We start from the raw sequence: 20650 nt of genomic DNA, 5'->3' as shown, positions 1-20650 counted from the left end.
TATTATCGATCATCAAATTATAGATTAGATGATAGTGATTGTCAGTCTGACCTATCAGATGTCTTGATAAGTCAAGAAGATTTAAATCTATCCAATCTGACTTTAGGAAGGTCGTATGGAACACCTACACAAGATACAGAACATACATTTTAACTTGTTAGAGCTCATATTTTGTTTCAACACATGCAAAATCCATAAGCAGAACAACTGGATAGAAGTGGGGGTTATTGTTTACAATGCTTAATATCTGTGGCATGGCACAGTCTTAATGCTGACTGAAATTTGAGCTCAGCTGGTCAAGCAAATTTTAATATTCTGATGGCGTTATTACTTACTAGTCTTTGTTTATATAGAACACTGACTGTACGGATTTTAATAGTCAAAACCACATGTGAGTAAATATTACTTGAATGTTGTCAGAAAATTTAAAAATGATTATTAGCCTGCATTATGGTAACAATGCAAACTTCAAGATGGCTCCTTTTACAATATTTTATATTTGATATATTAATTGTATTTTGTTGTATTGTGTGTTAGATATTATATAGGTTGACTTGATTGCTAGTTCTGCTACAACAGTAGATATGCAGAATTTTGAAAGGCACAATTATTATATCTATGCAAAAGAGTTTCATATTATGCAAAGTTGTGAGCAAAGATTTAAGTAGATGATCAAAACTTTACATCTGATAAACTAACACAATTTTAAAATTTTCAAACAGAATATGACAGAGAACTAGAAATCAAGTTACAAGGATCTATAAATATACCCATCCTGATGTATCAATAGTAGTCTTGATCCATTTAACTTCTGATACAGTTGGCTGATATTAACATTACTTACTTTGAGTACTGTTAATGATGATTGAGCAAGTACAGTTACTCCCATCTTTTCTTCTCTCCTATATAGAGTACTAGAGTACAATTGATTATTGGTCAAGTTGAATAATGTTAGGCCTACTAATAAGACTGGTTAGATCCTGATGTATTGGACAGAATATAGATATCACAAATATATAAGACTACAATTGATATTTCAGGGTGGAAGTATCTGTATTACCATTTGTATCATTGAGTATGAAAAAACTATTATTATTATTATGAAAGTGGTATCTATAATTACTATAAGTGGTATCTATAATTACTATAAGTGGTATCTATAATTATACTATAGGTGGTATCTATAATTATACTATAAGTGGTATCTATAATTATACTATAAGGGGTATAATTCTACAAGTTGTGTATTTGAAGATATATTTTGTTATGTACTAATGAATAATACCAGTAATTACTAATATAGCACTGTCCAAAGATAAATAGTCAATATCCCTCTAAATATCTATTTAATAATAAAATAAAATATTTCCACCGTTAAAATAGTGCTCAATACATCAATAGTAGAGAGATACAGAAATATTTATAGTAATACTGTTTAAACCATGTTAAAAATTCTGTTAAGCACTGTGAAAGTCATCTAAATATTTGTCATACGACTAATGAACTTAATTTAGGTTTCTGTGTCACTTTTCAAAATAGAAATATGTTTGTTGTCTCTTTTCAAAATAGAAATCTGATGTTTGGCTCATCATTCTGTTAATGCAGTGGTGAATATGATGGCAATCTGAAATTCCAGAACATTAATATTTATGTCTGATAATAATTTTTACCTGTTATCAGGACAGGGTACATAATTTTGACAACTTCCAGGTGTAATTACAATCAGTAATAATTTAATGAAGAAATGTTTTTTTATAGTCTGAAAGATGATAATAGACATCTGAATGGTGTTTGATTACCTGGTAAAGCAAATTATTCCAAGGACTATATCACTTTAAATTTACATTTCTACTATGAATTATTGTCCCATATTTAAATCTATTATTACTCTTGCCAAAATGTTATTATTAACTGATTTTCTTATACATTTTCTGTATAATGATGTTTGTTGTTAATCCTAATAAATTCTAGTCTATATTTATATATTGTCTAATGTTATATTTATTTTGTTATATCTATATTGTTTATTTATTTATTATTAACTATTATAAGTGCTCAGATTGTTACTAATTTTTAATTTTCTCACCTATGTTTGTGTATAAGCTTATCACTGATTTCAAAGATTTGTTGGGTTATTAAGAATATGTCTGGAGATCTAGTTTATGGCATCCAGACTTCTCTTGTCTTCGACATTCGTTACAGTTGTGTACAGACAAGAGGGCCTAGACGATAAAGGCTACCACAGATCCCAAGGTTTCCAACAAGTCTTTGGTTAATGTTATAGTTTCCATTATTTTATCCTTAACCAAATTTTAAAAACAATATCCTTACATTTTGATATTTTTGTATGTTTATATTATATTACATAGTATATCTGTATACATTTAATGCTGTTGGATCAACCACAATAAATATATCATTTTAGTTAATATTGAACATTAGGACCATTGAGACCCATGAAGTTTTTGTCTTGGACGAGTCTTGACTTTAATTGAAGATTAGACCTTTATATTTGATTTGAACATGAACATAAGGAAACAAAAGTTTTAATTTGATTTGAATCTTGGCATGTTTATGTTTTTTTTAATTTTTAAATGTAACTAATTTGGCTACTGTACAAGACAAAAGAAGAGCATTTTTTTTAGTTATACTGAAACTGTAGTATTGCAGACAAGAATGCTCTGATAGAAAAAGAAGTAGTTGGTCAGTTATAGTGTTTGTATAATTATTACTGTATAATGTTATTGGTTTATATTGAATGTATATTGTGATATCCATTCAGTGTTAATAGAATAAAATGTCATGTCCACTTATTGACTTTCTCATATTACCGTCCAATTTTGTGTGTAATATATTAAGCAGTAATGACTGGTTTGGTGCAAGGCAGGGTATTATGCTTACTCTTCTGGACACCTGATACCACTTTACATAATGAAATATTACCTCAATTATTATTGATATAATTAGTTCATTTGCTGCCAAACTGTTATTTTGTATTTAGAGTTTCAATTTGCTGTTTGGATCATTACTTGTGTTTTCTTTACCAGCTAAAGAAGCTCAATTTCAGCTTTTTTATAAAATGAAGGTCTGGTGTCCAATTTGTCTACAGTTAAATATTGATATATTATCAGACTTATATTTACTGGACAAGAATTTCATTGGTTTCTTAATTAGTGAGTTGAGGTCCCTTCCCCAGGAATTGTTTTTTCAAAAACAATTTGCTCTCCTGCAAAGTTTTACATGTTGGGGGGCTGTGGACTTGGTTCAACGTGTCCCTGGTTTCAGAACACTTGTTTCTTGAAATGATACTGTTTTGACCGAAAACAGAGATTACTGATCCTTACTTTTTGTTTAATATAATCATTACATAAATTCCAATACTTCCAATCATAGTGATTCATTCAAATGATAAAGTGGCACTTAAATTCCAACTTATATCACACCATTTTGGTCTGTTTTTAGTTATGTCCCAAAAAAATTTCAACTATTGTCGAAGAAAACGGTCCATCCATCCAGAATGTAGATTATAGACAGGCTAGATGTTTGAAACAACTTTTTCGGAAACATCCGAATGTGGTCAGGCTAGGCTTTCCATTGCATTATGTGATAAATCCTCTGGAGAAGCTCGAACACTGCGTCAAGTACGCAAATAACAGAAAACATCCAAAAAAGGTAATATGCTGATACGGTAAAAAAAAAAAGCAGGAATTGTCTAGTTCTTAATATGGTTCTGCAATGACGTCATTATCCTTGAAACTTCTAGCCTCTATCATCCAGCCCAACTTCGTCTCCACACAGTTACAATGGGAATTCTAACAACCCACGGAGAAAAGACAAAGGCAGGATGTCTTCTGGGTGTCAGATACCAGGAATTGTGGGACAATTTAACTAATTCCTAATTTAATAGCTTAGCTGAAATTCAGCAGGGATTTTTAACAAAAAAAACAAAGCGCTAATAGGTCTTTTGCAGTTCTGTGGTCTATTTTTGCAGTCATAGTCCTAATTCATTGAAACCATCAAACCGTCTGGGTTTATTGAGGTAAAATCACCCGTAGATAGTGCTTGGACCATTAAGAGAGATCAGCAATGATAATGATAATGGAATTTTGTAGATACTAATTACTGTAGTAAGAGTGGTTTGTCCTACCATTTGTCCTACTCAAGCCAGACGTGCATTCTATTTTTGAACTATGCTGGCTAAGCTAAGCTACTTAACCAAGTAGTGCTACTAACGACCGCAAAACGAAATCTGAAATCCAAAACAGCAAATTTGATATATTATAAGCCCCGATGGTTGTAAAAATTTGCAGTTCTCTGAGTCTCTTGAAAACCCCGCTTTGAAATCCTTTACAATTTGTTAACTACCTTTCAAGAGCTTCTTTTTTCAAGATAATACAAAATGGTTCTTTATGGAATTATCCAATTGCTATTTATTCTATAAAGATAACCGAATGCCTTTGTGCTCTGTCATTCCGTCGTTCTGTCGTTCCATTTAGTCCGAGTTTACGTCAAAAAAACAATGACGTCATAATAGCACTTGGCAACGTAATGGCGGCGGCTGTCAACTGAAAACATAAAAATGACAGGATTGAATTATAATGAAATTTTTTAATTTCAGAAAGCGGCCTCACCGTAAAGATGTTACACCAGTATAGAGTAATATTTTTCTTGGGGATCATCGGACTCGTTCTCAGCGATTTGAATAGTGCTCCAAAAGATAATGGCTCATTGGAATTGAAAAAGACGCGGCCTCATCGACGTGCATCAGAAGGAGCACCAGCTGATTCTCAATCTCAACAAGACCAATCAGATAATGAATTATGCACAAGCGACGGAAAATCGATCCAAAAAAAGCCCAGTCTTGGTTCTGCCAGCAAAAATGTAAGAAACCTATCACCAGCTCTAGATCTTCCGAATAATAGGCCTACCCGAAAACAAGGTAGGATTTTTAAGATAGATCTATCCGTAAATAGTCGGAGATTGATTCGTTCCATGGCATGAACTCAAATGATTATAATTAATTCCACTACAGTAAACATTAAATTGGTGTCCGACTAAGAGCAAACAAGCGCAAACTGATTTCTGAACCTATACTAGCAGTAGCCGATAATTATGCAAAATATCTAGATTAAGCATAGAGGCTTTGTAAAAGCCAAACTTTGCATGTCAAGATGTATTGGTTTTAGATTTATTAGAGGTTTATTGAATAAGAAATCAAACTTTAAAGGTTGGTGGGTTGGTAGATGACAAGTTAACGTTCGCTTCCAAACTTTAAAGTGAATTTCGCCTTTTTGTACTACGTTCGACACATCTAAAACTAATAGAAAATATTGATATAAAAATATAGTAAGCTTATAAGCTTACAGAAAAGAAAATTTAAAATTCTCTCTTGATAGTTAAGACATGAGATCTGTTTATGTTGCTGAGATTGTGGCCTGTCTGAAATATAATTTGTAGTCAATCTTAATCTATATGTTTCGTGTACTTGTAGGAAATAAATTTCGCATTAAGAGATCTGGAGAGGAAGGTAAGAAAAAGAGAAGGAAAAGGAAAAGGGGGAAGAAGAAGAGAAAGAAGATGAAAGGAGGGAAGAAGAAAAAGAAAATGAAGCAGAAAAATGGAAAGAAAGAAAAGCCAAATGAGAGCATGATGGAAAAGGCAGTGGATAGCGTGGTTGAAAAAGCAAAGGAAGGAGAAGAGGTAATTAAAGGCATGATGGGCACGCCAAAGAAACACAAAAAGGAAAAAGGAAAGAAGAGTAAAGCGGAAAAGGGAACAAAAGAAACGAAAGGAAAGAAGAGTGAAGAGGGAAAAGGAAAGGAGGGTAAAGCGGAAAAGGGAAAAAAGGAAACCAAAGGAAAGAAACAGACTGTGAAAGTAGAAATATCCCATGCTGGTTCTAAAAAGAAAGATGATTGGACCCCTGTTGATATTTCTTCTTCAAAGAAAGGCAGTTCTAAACCCAGTGCAGGTCAGAAATCTGATAAAGTTAAAATAAAGGTAGCAGGAAAAGGTGTACCACATTCAGCATCAACTACTAACATGCCCATTTTATCATTGCTATTATTTACTTTTTTTTGTCATCAATTCTTTAACTATCTTGTATAAAAACAAATAAAAAAAAATGTCTTTTCTGTATAATATTTTTTAAAAGGATTCAGTACTGGGTATAACCTAAAATGATCTTTTTAGACACTTATAACTTCTATTCTTTGCATCATTCCCATTTTCTGTCATATATATGGGGTTCCTGTAATCCTGAAACAGCTTGAATAGAATTGCTTTGTTACAACATACATCCAGAATGGTGCGAATAAAAGATAGAAATCTCTCAAAGCAATTTTCAAGCCAAATTGGAAATGTTCATGGAATGACTGACACTGTTCGAATCCTTAAGGTAGGCTACATAGGCTAACTCATGCAATCCTGCTCCTGATCCCCAACAGATTTAGATGATTTTCGCCCAAAATAATGAAACATCAGTTTTCCAATACTATACATGGTCGTATACATTCTTTGGATTTGGATTTTTTTATCAATTGCGGAAGAATGCATAGATCGTAGTACAAACACAGCACAGAGCTGTTTGAAATTAAAAAATAAGTCTTCAAACTTCAACACAAACTTTCATTGATGACTTTTGACATTGGTTTCCTACATGACGTCATTCTGTTTTTCACGTACGTTACTTGGAAACATAGGCATTGTGTTAATGGCCACCGAAAAATAACACGATGGGGCAAGGAAAAAACTTTGTTATGGATTTAAAGTTCACACAATGACTTGTAAAGTATTTATGTCGGTTTGTTTAATACTTGGATGTGCTTTTTCTGTTTATGGCAGACCTCAAACTGTTCCTCCAAACGCTGATCTGAAGGATGCGGATGAAATCGGCTTAGGAGACTTAGCTGATCTGGATCTGGCCAGTCTGGGTTCCTTCTCACCTATTTCAGATACAAAATTAGATGTGAACTCAACAAAAGCTGAAAATCTGTTAGATGTCAGAAAATTTACCTTGACACAGCGGACGGCCAAACAAGAAATTCACCCAAAATATGAAACATCAAAAAGTAAGTATAATACAGCCCATTGGCATTGTAGGCTATCATCAAAGGACAGCAAAGTTTCACATTGCAAAAGTACAAAAGAGATTCTGAATGCTACCTAATTTCTATCTAGATCTACTAGTACCAGACATCTAATGTAGCCTATCTAGTAACTATAAATAGTGTGTTTCTTTTGAATGTTTCTAGATTTGATTCGTGTTAAAAGAGCACGAAAGAGAATTAGAAAGAAGAAAGGGAAATCTAATGGTAAAAAGAAAAGGACAGGTAGAAAGAAAAAGAGGGGTAGAAAGAAAAAGAGGGGTAGAAATAAGGATAAAAAGAAGAAGGGTAAAGAGAAGAAGAAGGGGTCTAAAATAAAAGATCGACTAAAACTTAAAAAAGGAAAAGGGAAAAAGCCAGACCAAGAAACTAAAAGTAAAAATAATGAGCTGAAGAAACTGCCACATGACATGCAACAAAAGAAAAAAAAAGGTTAGATGAAGTAAATGGTGCCAGCCTCACTAGACAGAGGGTACAAAAAATGGGACAGACTGGCTGAATTTTGGGGACAATGTCGAGGTTGAGATTCAAAATTCGGCAGCATTTTCTGGAAGCGTAAAACACAAGTCTCCCATGGAGTGAAAAATAACATTTATTTGGTGCATTTTGACACATATTTGGCACAAAAACGTATAAAAATCATAATTTATATATTTGTTACAAATGAAGCGGAGTAGGCTACATTTGGAGGTACAAATCACTTTTCCGGGGGTCAATTGTACCTTGGTCTCAGAAACTCGATACTTCAGCTAAGATGATCAGTCATATGTATCCATAGGCCTAATCTGTGTTTGAAAGTTATGTTGACGACTCTCCATTTTGAAGAATGGTCAAGGACTGGATAATCAGACATTATCACACACTGTATTTTCTCATCTTATAGATTGATCGAAAAGCCGTACAAATTTCAGAGAGAGGATAAATTTGAATAAACCATGAATAAATGAAGTTTCTTGTTTGAGGTATATTTCAAGTAATTTTAATCATTATTCCTTTATATTTCAGTTGAAACTACAGAAGAAAAATATCCAGTGGATGGTAAGTAGATCATAAAAAGGCATACGAAATTTATAATTTAGTTAAAAGAGTGTCCTAAAATATATATATATTAAATACATCATGACTCACTCTCATTTGTTTTAATTTCTTTATTGAAACTTCATTTTATAAACAGACGTTCTGCTTTTAATTCCAGTGAAAGTCAAAGTGCTTCCAACAAAGAAAAAAGCAATAAAAGTGAACGATAAAAATGTGAGGAAAGAAAAGACTAAACATAAAGGTAGGTAAGACTTTTCCCAAAACTCAAATAAAATTCAACACAAGATGTGTGCACCAGTTTCAGCATGTAATGACAGTCTTCCAATCCCCTATCTAACTAAAATTTTATTTATAATTTCGTTCTTTTTGTTTCGGATTTTTTTGTCTCCATTGTAATTTAATAAGTTTTCTGCCACAGTCCCGTTCTAAAGACGTTATTTGTTTATAACCAATATGCGTTTGTCAAATAAACCGTTTCTTGATAAAATCACGACTTGAGTGATAGCGAAACGCAATGTAGAGACCATAATCTATTGTCATAAAAGAACGACGACTTCAATAATCATAAAATGTTTGCTATTTGAAGGTGAATCAGAACATTTGCCAAAACGGATCAGACTGGTATCTGATTTGGGAGAAAATGGTAAAGGTAATGACGATGATGATGATGAGGATGAAAAAGTTAAACTCTTTATTGCCATGGTTATATCAATTGCTGTTGCATCTATTTTCCTATTCATTGCAATAATTTTCATCATACACTTTGTTCGTGTGAAATTAAGACGGTAAGTGCACACACGATGAATCTTATAGGCGTCAAGCTTGCCAATTTTCTATAAGCCATCACATCACTCAGGTTAGCTATTAGGAATGACAGCCGACACACTGGCATCAGAATTTTCTTACTTTCAGAAGGATTCGAATCCACAGCACACAATTTTAGCAGAATGAAAATCCAATCAATGCTGATTGAGCTATTCCTCTGTAAAGGGCTATAGTTTCAGCCCAATTTCTAGAAACTATTCAACTTGGAATATTCACGAAAGAAAAACTCTGACAATTAGTGAAATTGAAGACGTGTTTATTTCAGAAATAATTTAGAGGCTAAATATCAAGAAGATCTAAAAGCTGGTAAAATCCCCCCTCCTGTACCAGGCATGTTGACTGTCAGTAATCAACTGTGTGGTTGTGCCGCTGAGACACCAGATCAATGTGAGTAAACAAACCAAAATCAAGAATAGCTTAATATAGTCGACTTCGTTATTTTGCCTTAACTATGGAACGTTTACTTCATGGTAGATCCTCTTGTATCGATTGGCTTTAACATCCCATGCAAGAATTTCAAAATATCACTTTTTATGATGCCGAACTTCTCTTTTGCTCAATATAAATAACTGCTTTTGCAACTAATAATTGGATTGAATATTTTTGTGACCAGGCTGCGTATTCTGGGATGTTCTAGTGTCTTAACTTCTAAATAACTTTTGGGATATTCAAGCGCAAAGATCGATTTGAGAATACGTAGCCTCTTCAGAGCAGAAAAAAATGTCCATTATTGTCTATGGTAGTTACTGTTATATCGGTTATAGATAAGTTGAAACAGAATAATGATATTAACGTTTACAGCTGGTGTGGGAAGCACGAAGAAGGTTGACAAAGGCATATTAAAGAAACCAGCAAGAAAGAGTATTAGTAAACTAGATGGAAAAATGAAACATAACAGAAAGCGTTTAAGTAAAGAAACGGTGGAAGTGACAGAATCAGAAGAAGAAGAGTTGGGAGAAGTAGAGCCGGAAGAAGAAGTAGGCCTAGAGCCAGAAGGAGAGAAATCTGAAGAAAGGAAATTGACCGAAGGACAAAAGCAGAACATGGAAATGGCTATACCATATGTCACATAGCCTGAGCAGATTACAACTGGAAAAATCTCAACATATTATATTAGCCCAACGCTGGCTTTCTCATAAAAGAAGATACAAAAGCCTATAGGGATTTGGTCAAATTGGTTGATGGACATCTAGCCTCCGTGTGGGGCCTTTAACCCTACCGAAAATAAATTTCAAAAGATTTAGATCTGATCTAGATCTTTCAGGGTTTTGTTTTTTATTGGGTTTATCCTTAGATCTAAAATTGTTCATTCATGTGGAAAATCGAAAACATATAAATTGAGTTTTTGTTCTTTATAGCTCGTAAATGGCAAAAGTTTTGCAAAAGGCAAAAGAATTGAGTAATCATCATTTAACGCCTAACCCATTTAACGTCTAACCTATTTAACTCTGGAAATATTTAATGTTTGTTTGTTCTCTTGTTGCTTTCTTGACTTATGGAATGCACAGTTCTTGGCGGATAAGAAGGAATCCTATCGAAAATATATATGATATAATTTTTTTAATATCAGCTATTGTCTTTGTTATCTGAATCGTGTTCGATTTGAAGTTCTTAATCATACAGATTCAGTATGAATAATGGCCTACGAAACGAAATTATTATCCACACCACAAAACCACGTAAATGTTCATCATCATTATCAATGACGTCATAATTACATGACGTCATCCCCGTCCTATTAACGTTACTTGGAAACATAATGGCCGCCGGAATCATGGTTCCTGATAAGTAAACAAAACTTTATTGTGAATTTGCTATTCACACAATGACTTCCAAAGTATGTGTGTCGGTGTGTTTGGTACTTGGATGTGTTTTTGCTATATACGGTAAAGTTTCTCCCATAGATCTAGATTTAAACTTGGATGGGAAGGAATCGAAAGACATCGGCTTCGATGGTCTCACCAGTCTGGCTTCATTTTCAACTGTTTCTGATCCAAAATTAGATGAAAACTCTACAAATGCTAAAAATGCTGTGTTGCCTGGTGATATCAGAGAATTTAGCTTGACACAATGGACGGCCAAACAAGAAATTCAACCAAAAAACGGAACGAGTAAGTACAGGCACTCGACACTGCACTCTTTTTCTTATATCTAGCTAGTAACGGTAATATGAGTAAACTAAAAGTAGGTAGTACTTAGTCTAGTCTTGTCTAAGTTACAGTCACTAGATCCACCCAACAAATCGAGTAGTAGGTAGAATACCCGAGGAGGTCTGTAGGTAGGCTACCGCCAGCCGAGAAAAAGTATTCATACGGTATAAATTTTAATCTTTTCCGATTTCATTTTAAAAGAAAACTAGTTGTTGGCATCAAAAAAAGTTATCCGAACAGCTAGATCTACGGTGGCTCGTATACGACATTGAATTTTCACCCGGATGGAAATTCAAGTTTTTATTAAATATTATTGAATTATCACCTGGGTGAAATTAATTTTCACCCGGGTGGAAATTCAAGTTTTTAATTCAAAATTCGAGAAGTATCACCTGGGTAAATATTAATTTTCACCCGGGTGGAAATTCAAGTTTTTTTATAAAATATTATTGAATTATCACCTGGGTGAAAATTAATTTTCACCCGGGTGGAAATTCAAGTTTTTAATTCAAAATTCTAGAATTATCACCTGGGTGAAAATTATTTTCCACCCGGATGGAAATTCAAGTTTTTAATTGAAAATTATGTTTTATAATAATATTCCAGTTTTATAATGATGTCGTATACGAACCACCGTAAGATCAGGCATTACACCGATGTTCTGCCAGTACCTTTGGCTTGAAACAATGATCGTTTGCTGTCGAAGGTATGGATATAAGTTGAGATAACTACAATTCGAATTAAAATTATTTTATGTGGAACTTTTCAGGTTTTACTCGTGTCAAAAGAGCATCGAAAAAGGGTAAAAAGAAGAGAGGGAAAGGCAGGAAAAGAAAGGGTCGCAAAGGCATGAAAAAGAAGAAAGGAAAAAAACGAAAGGGCAAGAAAAAAGGCCAGAAGGGAAAGACAATTAAAAAGGGTAAGAAAAAGGGTAAACGCAAGAAAAAGAAGGGGCGCAAAGGCAAGAAAGGAAAGAATGTCAAAAAACTAAAGGGCAAGAGAAAGGGCAAAAAGCGAAATGGCAAGAAAAAAGGCAAAAAGGGAAATGGCAAGAAAAAAGGCAAAAAGGGAAATGGCAAGAAAAAAGGCAAAAAGGGAAATTGCATGAAAAATTGCAAAAAGGTATATGACAAGAAAAAAGACAAAGGAAAGAAAATTATAAAGAGTAAAAAAGAGCCTGAAGGCAAGAAAGAGTCAGATGATAATCTCAAAGAATTATTAGAGAAGATTAAAGAAGAGAAGGATGATGGTAAGGTTACACTGAACTCAATTATAAGCTGATTGCCCAACAGGATTCACATGGGAAAAAGAATTCAAAGCAATTCCAAATTTGGTTTTCCAAGTCATGAATCATGCTTAGGCTACAGCATAGATTTACCGTTAATCAAGTTGATTTCCTCCAATTCTTTTGGTTGGAAAGCTATAAAATCTAGTCTTGGCCTTCGGAATAATTTACCTGATATATATGTTAATTATGAACTCACTCTTCCCTTTTCAGCTGTCAATTCACCTGAACTGAAAAAGATTTATCCAGTTAAAGGTAAGAGCCCTGGAAAGGGTCCAAGCGTTTAGTCTCGTTTTCAATATAAAAAAAGGGTCAAGTTTAAGTTCACGCATTTCACAGTGTCGAGTTTTGACGAACTCAACTGATGTCATCAGGCACATCACGGAAGTAAATGCAGAGATAAAATTGGATGGTATTGTACGCTGGTGAATACAACCAATTAGAGAACTCATGTTTTGATTTTCAGAACACGATTGTCTTTTCGTTTTCCACCAAAAACGGATGGAATAATTGTTGTTTATAACAAAGCATTTTATTGCCTTTATATTTAACTCTGACTAGAGAGAAATATTGTTTGTGTCTACGACTTTCAAAGAAAAAAAGGAAAAGTGCATAATAAATGTTGTCAAGGTATTTTACGGAATTTGTAATAACTTGACATTTTGAAGAAGTAGCCTACATTATCCACACTGATGGATATTTGTAGTTGTCTGAAATACGTATAATCCGTTATCCTTGCGTTCACTTCCTTTGTATTTTTTGGTGAAAGATATATTTTTTTAAAATTTGTAGTGAAAATTGAAACAACAATGCCAGTAAATAAAGAGAAGATGAAGGAAATAAAGGAATTGAGCAGTATCAAAAAGAAAACAGATAAAACACTGACAAAGATTGGTAATTAAAATTTGCCTTAAATACGGTATACAATTAAAACCAAACTACTAACCACACAAAGCGAGTCAACCGGACTTTTAATATAATTATTATTGAATTTGGAAGAAAAATCGGTAGTGATTCCACAATTTTCATAAAATAACATCACCGAATTTTGTATGTATGTAAAGCGTCTCCATCCGTATTTTTGTGCATTTAGAAAAAACAGTTTTAGTTTAATTTATGGTAATGAAATTATTGCTGTCCCATTCTAGATCCTTGCGAATTAAAACCATGTCGTCATAATGGTATATGTGAGAAATTGGGATCTACTATCAAAGATTATAAGTGTGTTTGTCCAGCAGGGAGAAAAGGGAAGCACTGCGAATTTAGTAAGTTATTTCCAATATATTTTCGATTTCAAAATTCAATTCAATTTTTACCGAATATTTATTCAAACATTCTCATTTCACATTCTTAAGTTATTCTTTCGAAGGACTTGAATAATCATAATGAATTTGGTATATATATTAAAGGTGCGGAGAAAATCAAATTGAAGTCTGATCAGGGAAAACCTAAGAAACATAAGAAACATAAAGCTAAACAAGAAGATGACGCCAATCTGGCGTTGATCATATCACTTTCAACTGTCATACCTGTTACAGTAGTGATTGCTCTTATTCTCACTATACACTGTGTTCGTGTCAAAAACAAACGGTAAGCAATTCATTATCATAGAAGGAAGACTCTTTAGTCTTCTCACATATGTTTTGGGTGTACAATGTGCATATTGATTGAAATGTCCAAGTGACCATCGTACACTCTTAAAACTAAACAACTTGTACCAATGCCATGATGCCATTGAATCGAGAAGTATATTCTATGCATAGTCTCTATGCAAATATTAAATACCGGTTTCGAGAGCAAAGAATTTTATTTGAATTGATTATTGCTCGTTACATGGAATAAGTGTGGCGAACATCAGATTGATACTTTTCTTTCAGGGCGCAACTGTTAGCTAAATTTAGGAGAGACAAGAGGTTTGGTAAAGTGCCGGAGCCGGTACCCGGTGTGATGGCTCTCAGTAATCAAATGTTTTGTGGTTGCTGTTCCAAACAAAAGAAAAAAGCACCGGCTTATACCATTAAGGATATAGAAGTCGAGCGTATGTTTTGTTAATTATAGCATTTAAACAGTAAACAAAGTCATAATGAAAGGTTTTTAACTATTGACTTTCATCCCGTTTCACACTACAGAATGGAAATCTGACTTGATGATTTGACATCTACACTACGGCAGTTTACACACACATATGTTCTACATGTCTGACATGGCTATGTCATTAGAACAGGGCAAACAGCCACCATCGTTTTCCATCCATCGATGTACAACCTAAACCTTTAAGTCGTTGAGAACCGTCGGGATAGCTCGATGATTTACAGAATGTGATGAACCCTCTTGAGGATGACTTGCTAACTAAGTCGTTGATTCGCAATATGTGGCATATTTGCACGGACCTTAATACTGCATTATGTAGTACATCATTTACGGCGCTCTAGATTTACTATAATATTTAAATCTGAATAAATTTATATTGTAGTTGAGAAACAGGCAACAATTGAAAAATTGAATGAACTCATCGACAAGGCTTCAGGGACGAAAGCATCTAAGCTAGGTGGAGGAAAGGCTAAGAAAGGTATAAAAGGTGGCAAAAGTGATGCCAGTATGATGAGTGAAGGAAGTGAAGGTACGAACTACAAATTCTATAAAAAGTTGTTTTTTATTTTCAATTCAATGAATAGGTCATAACCTTTTACCTATTTAATTCCATTTTATCCAGTTGTATTCTTCCGTTCCTTAAATGCAGATTGAAATGTAGCATGATAAACCACTTATGTAAATAACATTATGTCAATTTATTACAGGATCCGAAACCGCTGGTTCTTCTTGGGGTTCTGATGTTTCGGGAGTTTATGGTTCTGAAGTTTCAGGAATTTCTGGTTCTGCAGTTTCAGCAGTTTCGGCAGTTTCAGCAGTTGCTGCTCCTGTGTCTGAGGCAAAAGGTTAGTGTATTTATTTTGTTTACGGTAGCCATTGTGTATAGCTGAGTGTTTGTAACATTAACTAAGAAAGAAAGAGCTTTACTCAGTTTCCCTCATACTGTATTGCGACCTACTTGCTTCCTATGAGTGCTAAAAAATACGTCTTGCTCGGGAAATCACGCTCTGTGATTACTCTGATTCCAGTGACCATTTTGACTCCCGTGAACCATCAAGTATTTTCATGGCTTTTTGCGAGCGACCAGTACGTTTCAGTTCTCTCAGCCAATGACAACCTGCCATCTTACCTTGAGATCGCCTGTGTCTAATTCAATGATGGCTGACCTGGGCAACGATTCTGCAGCCATCGCGACAAGAACTTCGACAATTTTACAATTTGTGTGCTTTCTCTCGACTGTATATAATAAACGTCTCTCAAACCTTTCAGCAAGTGATGAACAAATTGAACAATTAGCTGATAAAGTAGCAGAGGCCAAATTATCAGTTGAACAAGGTCAGTGAAGTTTTCCTTTGTGATAACCAGAAATTCTGTAATGATCGTCCTCTGTATGAAAACTCACAAGTATCTTGATTGTGAGGAGCAGATAAAGACTTTTCTTATAGGGATTGTAAAGAAGATTTCTAGCCTGTAGCCTATCTTCGTCTGATGCCCGTGGTTCTTGCAATTCCAGAAAGAGTTAACCGAAAATGACTCCCGCAAAAGAATTCTTAACCAGACCACAATAACGTAATGTATATTATGTTATCTCCGCATACAAGATGAGATTTATTTTAATACTTAGAAATGAACGATGCATAGCGTATCAAGAAAGACATAATCAGGTTTTACTAAATTTACTTAAATCTTAATAAGATTTACTCATATAGTTTCCCACTCAAGAGCACTGTGTAGGCCTACACCATTTTCAACCGAAATACGTGTATATGTACTTTCAAGTTTGATAAATTTATTAATATGCTTTTCAGTGGATCAGTTGACAGAGTTAGTTCAAAAAGTCTCAAAAGCTAAAATGGAACAAGGTCTGTGAAGTTTTCCTTTCCGATTGCCAGAAATTCTGAATTAATCGTCTTCTGTATGAAAAATATGTGAGACGTGAATTCATTGTAATTGACTCCGATTAGCTTTGATTTTGGTTTACTTACTAAAAAATAATATACAACGGAATGATCGATTTATTGAGTATCAAGAAAAAGATTTCAAAGGTTTAATATTCAGGTTTTACTTATTTTATAAGTTTTACACAGAAACACATTTCCCACTCAACAGCACTGCGTAGACCATGTTTTAACTGAAATACATGTATACCGGTATATATACATTCATATAATAATGTTCATTTTCAGAGGCTCAACTGACAGAATTGGATCAACAAGTATCAACAGCTCCAATGGAAGAGGAGCAGCATCCACCAGCGCCACCGTCGCCGCCGCCGCTGCCACCACTGCCATGAAGAAGAAAAGCCACTGTTGATGCATAGATGGTCTTTGGAAAATTATCATTCAAATATCATTCATGTTTATGATACTATTGTTATACTCGAATAAATTTCATTTTTTGTAACAGCTGAATTTGTATCGGATCAAACTATGACCTAAGCCCTATGAAGTATAGCCTCGTTTGAACAAGAAACCAACTCCTTCCGAGTGAATTGAACACGTCGTTGGTAAGGCTTTGGTAAACATCCCTTCCCACCTCGTTCAAACCCCACCCGTCTCCTATTTAACTGCAAGCTACGGTGTGTGCTAGTGCTAGTGCTGTGACAAGTGAATTGAACACGGTCGTCAAGTAGACGGATGGTCCTGCAGTTGACAAGTGGATTGGTAGTGGGATACAGTATAAGAAAGTAACTGAGCTTCTGACTATTTAGGCCTTATAGTCCTTTGTTATCTATAGTCTCCCGAGACTAGAGGTAAAAATAGGGGCGAACTGACTTGTTGAGGGGATAACCTGTCCAGTTTGAGATTCAAAATGCGTCAGCTCAGTGGAACGTCTGAGAGAGTTTTCTTCCCCCAATCTTTTTTTATAAAAATAGAATAGATATGGCGCATTCTGACTCGTAGGCTATTTTAAGACAAAAACGTTAGCAAATCATATTTTCAAATTCATTAGAACTAAAGTAGGGGTAAAAACCATGGCCCCGCAATGCCTGAATAATTAATAATTATTGAACATGGCGTTAAAATGAACGATCGCCTGCATGTGAATAGTGGAGATTGAACACGATGACCGTAAAATAATACTGAAAAGGAAAGTGTGAGAAAGAAAGAAACAACTATATTTTACAAGGATGACAACGTAGGTTAACAGTTAAGGATCCTTTCTACCAGCTGGTAAGCCTCCAAGCCTCTTAGACGTAAGTAGTTTCGGGTTTAAGATTTTACAGAAAAGCAATAAAGGTTTTACATCATGCATTATGACGTCATGAAGGTAGCAACCAAATCTCTATGGTAAATAATCCAAGATGGCAGCGTCCATGAGAAGTCGAGATGTTATTTCGTAAGGTTATTCTTTCGACTTTAACTGTATTGTTTACCTATATATTACTAGTAAACGTAGTAGATGGGTTAAATTTGAATAACAGTACCACAAACCCGATGTTAATCTACTTTGGACATATTTCAAATAGAAATTTGACGTGCTTAACCAAAACCTGTGCGAAAAATGCTATCTCGACGTCCAGCTCAAATGAGACATTAGAGGAGAGAGTCAGAGTGATAAATCCTTTGGAACGTGCTATTTCTAAACAATCAGGTTTGTAATGAAATAATTTTTCTCTTTATGCAATATGCAAAATTTTCATCAAATAGTTATGAATTGTAAATTAATGAAAGATTTCTATAAACAGACCATAATAAAATATTTTTGATTTTTACGCATCTAAATCTAAATTTGATCAACCTGAACTTTGTATTAAAGAGGGTGATTTAAACGTGTACTAATTGTTAAGTGTGTTGAGCAGCTCGATATTTTAGTTAAAACCTTAAAGCCTAGGGCTAAGGAAGGACTAAGGAGACATTATTCTCTGCAATTTTGCGTACATTAGTTCTCCAACACTTAGTAAAGTTTACGTAAACCCTTTGAATAGTTTAGCGTTCTAAAATTTAACTTTGATATAATTGTAAGAAACACATTACCGGTACCGGTATGAGAATAGTTTTCTAAGTAGACGTAGGTTAGAGATATTGAGATATTGATATGAATCTGGCCTAAAAAGCTATATTAACGTCTTATAGATAAAAGATTGGAACGATTTAAAAGAAAAGCAAGAAGAAAAAAAAGAAAAAAGAAAAAATCAAAGAGGAAGAAGAAAGGAAAGAAAAAAAATTCCAAAGGAAAGAATAATAAGAAAGTTAAGAAAAAGAACACAGAAAAGAAAAAGGTGAAGAATAATAAAATCAAGAAAGCAAAACATGGCCGTCGGAAAAAGAAAAAGAAGTCCAGAAGAAAACCAGTACCAAGTACCACAAAGGCTATTGCAACTACTGTCCCAACTACTACGACTACTGTCCCAACTACTACGACTACTGTCCCAACTACCACGACTACTGCCCCAACTACCACGACCACAATCCCAACTACAACGACCACAATTCCAACTACAACAACCACAATTCCAACTACAACAACCACGATTCCAACTACAACAACCACGATTCCAACTACAACAACCATAATTCCAACTACAACGACCACAATTCCAACTACAACGACCACAATTCCAACTACAACAACCACAATTCCAACTACAACGACAACAATTCCAACTACTACGACTACTGCCCCAACTACAACGATTACAATTCCTACTACTACAACGACCATTCCAACTACTACGACTACTGTCCCAACTACTACGACTACAATTCCAACCACTACAACGACTATTCCAACAACTACGACTACTGCCCCAACTACTACGACTACAATTCCTACTACAACAACGACTATTCCAACCACTACTACTACTGTCCCAACAACTACGACTACAATTCCTACTACTACAACGACTATTCCAACCACTACTCCAACAACTACGACTACCGTCCCAACAACTACGACTACAATTCCAACTACTACGACTACAATTCCAATTATTACGACTACTGTCCCAACAACTACGACTACAACCCGAGCAACTACGACTACTGTCCAAACGACTACGATTCCAAGCACTACCACTTTGATTCCAACAACTACAACTACATCCCGAACTACCAAAGCTTTAATTCCTACAATTTCAACCAGTTTCCTAACCACTACTATCTCGACTACTACATCAATAATTCCAACATTTGCTGCAACAGTTCCTACTACTACGATAAACGTAACAAGAAATCAAAATAGCTACAAGATGAAAGGAAAAAAGAAAAAGAAAAGAAAGAGGAAAAATGAAAAGAAAGGGAAAGGGAAGAAGAAGAAGAGGAGGAAAAGAAAGAAACTGAAGAAATTGATAGGATCTGAGAAAACATCAGTTCCAACCTCTTCGTCAAACGCACCAGTTGAAAATATACAAAGAGGGGAAGTCGAAACGTCAATTGAAGAATCTGAAATGTCAAATGATCAATTTGAAATGCCGAATGAGCAACTTGCAATATCCAGTGGGGGATTGGATATGCCACACGAGAAATATGAAATGACAAGTGAAGAATACGAAATTCCAAGTGAAGAATTTGGAATGCCAAGTGAGAAATCAAAAGTTCCAAATGAAACATTTATAATGAATAATACAGCAACTGAAATGCCCAGTGAGACAAATGAGATGCCAAGTGACAAATCTGAAATTTCAAAAGAGCAACCTGAAATGCCAAGTGACAAATATGAGATGCCAAGTGACAAATCTGAAATTTCAAAAGAGCAACCTGAAATGCCAAGTGACAAATATGAGAAGCCAAGTGACAAATCTAAAATTTCAAAAGAGCAACCTGAAATGCCAAGTGACAAATATGAGAAGCCAAGTGACAAATCTGAAATTTCAAAAGAGCAACCTGAAATGCCCAGTGAGGAATATAAAGTGTCAACTATTACAACCCACATTCCTGATACAACAACTACAATTCTTAAGATTGTAAAACAAAAAACTCCAAGGAATCTGAAGAATAACAAGGTCAAACACAACAGGAAAAAGACAAGGAAAGGAAGGAGAAAAAACGAAAAGAATGGAAAGGGCAAAGGCAAGGGGAAGATAAACAGGAAGAAGTCTAAAAGCAGAGAAAGAAAAATAACAACAAGCGTTCCTCCTGCAACAACAGAGTCTGATGTAGACGAATATAATGAACCAGGAGAAGATTCTGAAATATCAAATGAAAATCCAA

General features: G+C 34.5%; 5 protein-coding genes across 5 annotated transcripts in view; all 5 read left to right on the top strand.

Moving 5' to 3' along the window:
- Window positions 1-1104, top strand: part of LOTGIDRAFT_161553 (hypothetical protein) — a gene marked incomplete at both ends in the record, with an annotated part of 3284 nt that extends 2180 nt beyond the window's left edge. Inside the window, one exon of the mRNA XM_009056919.1 lies at window positions 1041-1104. Within this exon, the coding sequence (XP_009055167.1) occupies window positions 1041-1104 (64 nt within the window). The remainder of the gene's footprint in view (window positions 1-1040) is intronic.
- Window positions 1105-4531: 3427 nt separating this feature from the next.
- Window positions 4532-6137, top strand: LOTGIDRAFT_232556 (hypothetical protein). The gene is made up of 2 exons (XM_009056918.1): window positions 4532-4939; window positions 5492-6137. The coding sequence occupies exons 1-2, from the start codon at window positions 4639-4641 to the stop codon at window positions 6106-6108; spliced, it is 918 nt and encodes a 305-aa protein (XP_009055166.1). The 5' UTR covers window positions 4532-4638; the 3' UTR covers window positions 6109-6137.
- Window positions 6138-6669: 532 nt separating this feature from the next.
- On the top strand, window positions 6670-10531 carry LOTGIDRAFT_232555 (hypothetical protein). Its single transcript, XM_009056917.1, has 7 exons — window positions 6670-7070; window positions 7254-7538; window positions 8112-8144; window positions 8302-8385; window positions 8731-8929; window positions 9235-9356; window positions 9771-10531. The coding sequence occupies exons 1-7, from the start codon at window positions 6779-6781 to the stop codon at window positions 10040-10042; spliced, it is 1287 nt and encodes a 428-aa protein (XP_009055165.1). The 5' UTR covers window positions 6670-6778; the 3' UTR covers window positions 10043-10531.
- A 175-nt stretch (window positions 10532-10706) lies between these two features.
- On the top strand, window positions 10707-16905 carry LOTGIDRAFT_189647 (hypothetical protein). Its single transcript, XM_009056916.1, has 12 exons — window positions 10707-11080; window positions 11889-12368; window positions 12618-12659; window positions 13197-13298; window positions 13553-13669; window positions 13814-13994; window positions 14282-14442; window positions 14878-15024; window positions 15203-15340; window positions 15765-15830; window positions 16304-16357; window positions 16682-16905. The coding sequence occupies exons 1-12, from the start codon at window positions 10795-10797 to the stop codon at window positions 16786-16788; spliced, it is 1881 nt and encodes a 626-aa protein (XP_009055164.1). The 5' UTR covers window positions 10707-10794; the 3' UTR covers window positions 16789-16905.
- Window positions 16906-18843: 1938 nt separating this feature from the next.
- LOTGIDRAFT_189648 (hypothetical protein) lies at window positions 18844-19941 on the top strand (the record flags this gene model as incomplete). The annotated part of the gene is made up of 1 exon (XM_009056915.1): window positions 18844-19941. A coding segment is annotated over one exon (839 nt), but the record flags the coding sequence as incomplete, so codon positions are not given.
- Between the last annotated feature and the right edge of the window lie 709 nt (window positions 19942-20650).

Source organism: Lottia gigantea (genome assembly GCF_000327385.1).
Source record: "Lottia gigantea unplaced genomic scaffold LOTGIsca_29, whole genome shotgun sequence".
Classification (NCBI taxonomy): Eukaryota; Metazoa; Mollusca; class Gastropoda; family Lottiidae; genus Lottia; species Lottia gigantea.
Note: the sequence above shows the minus strand (reverse complement) of the source record. Positions and strands in the feature narration are given on the sequence as shown.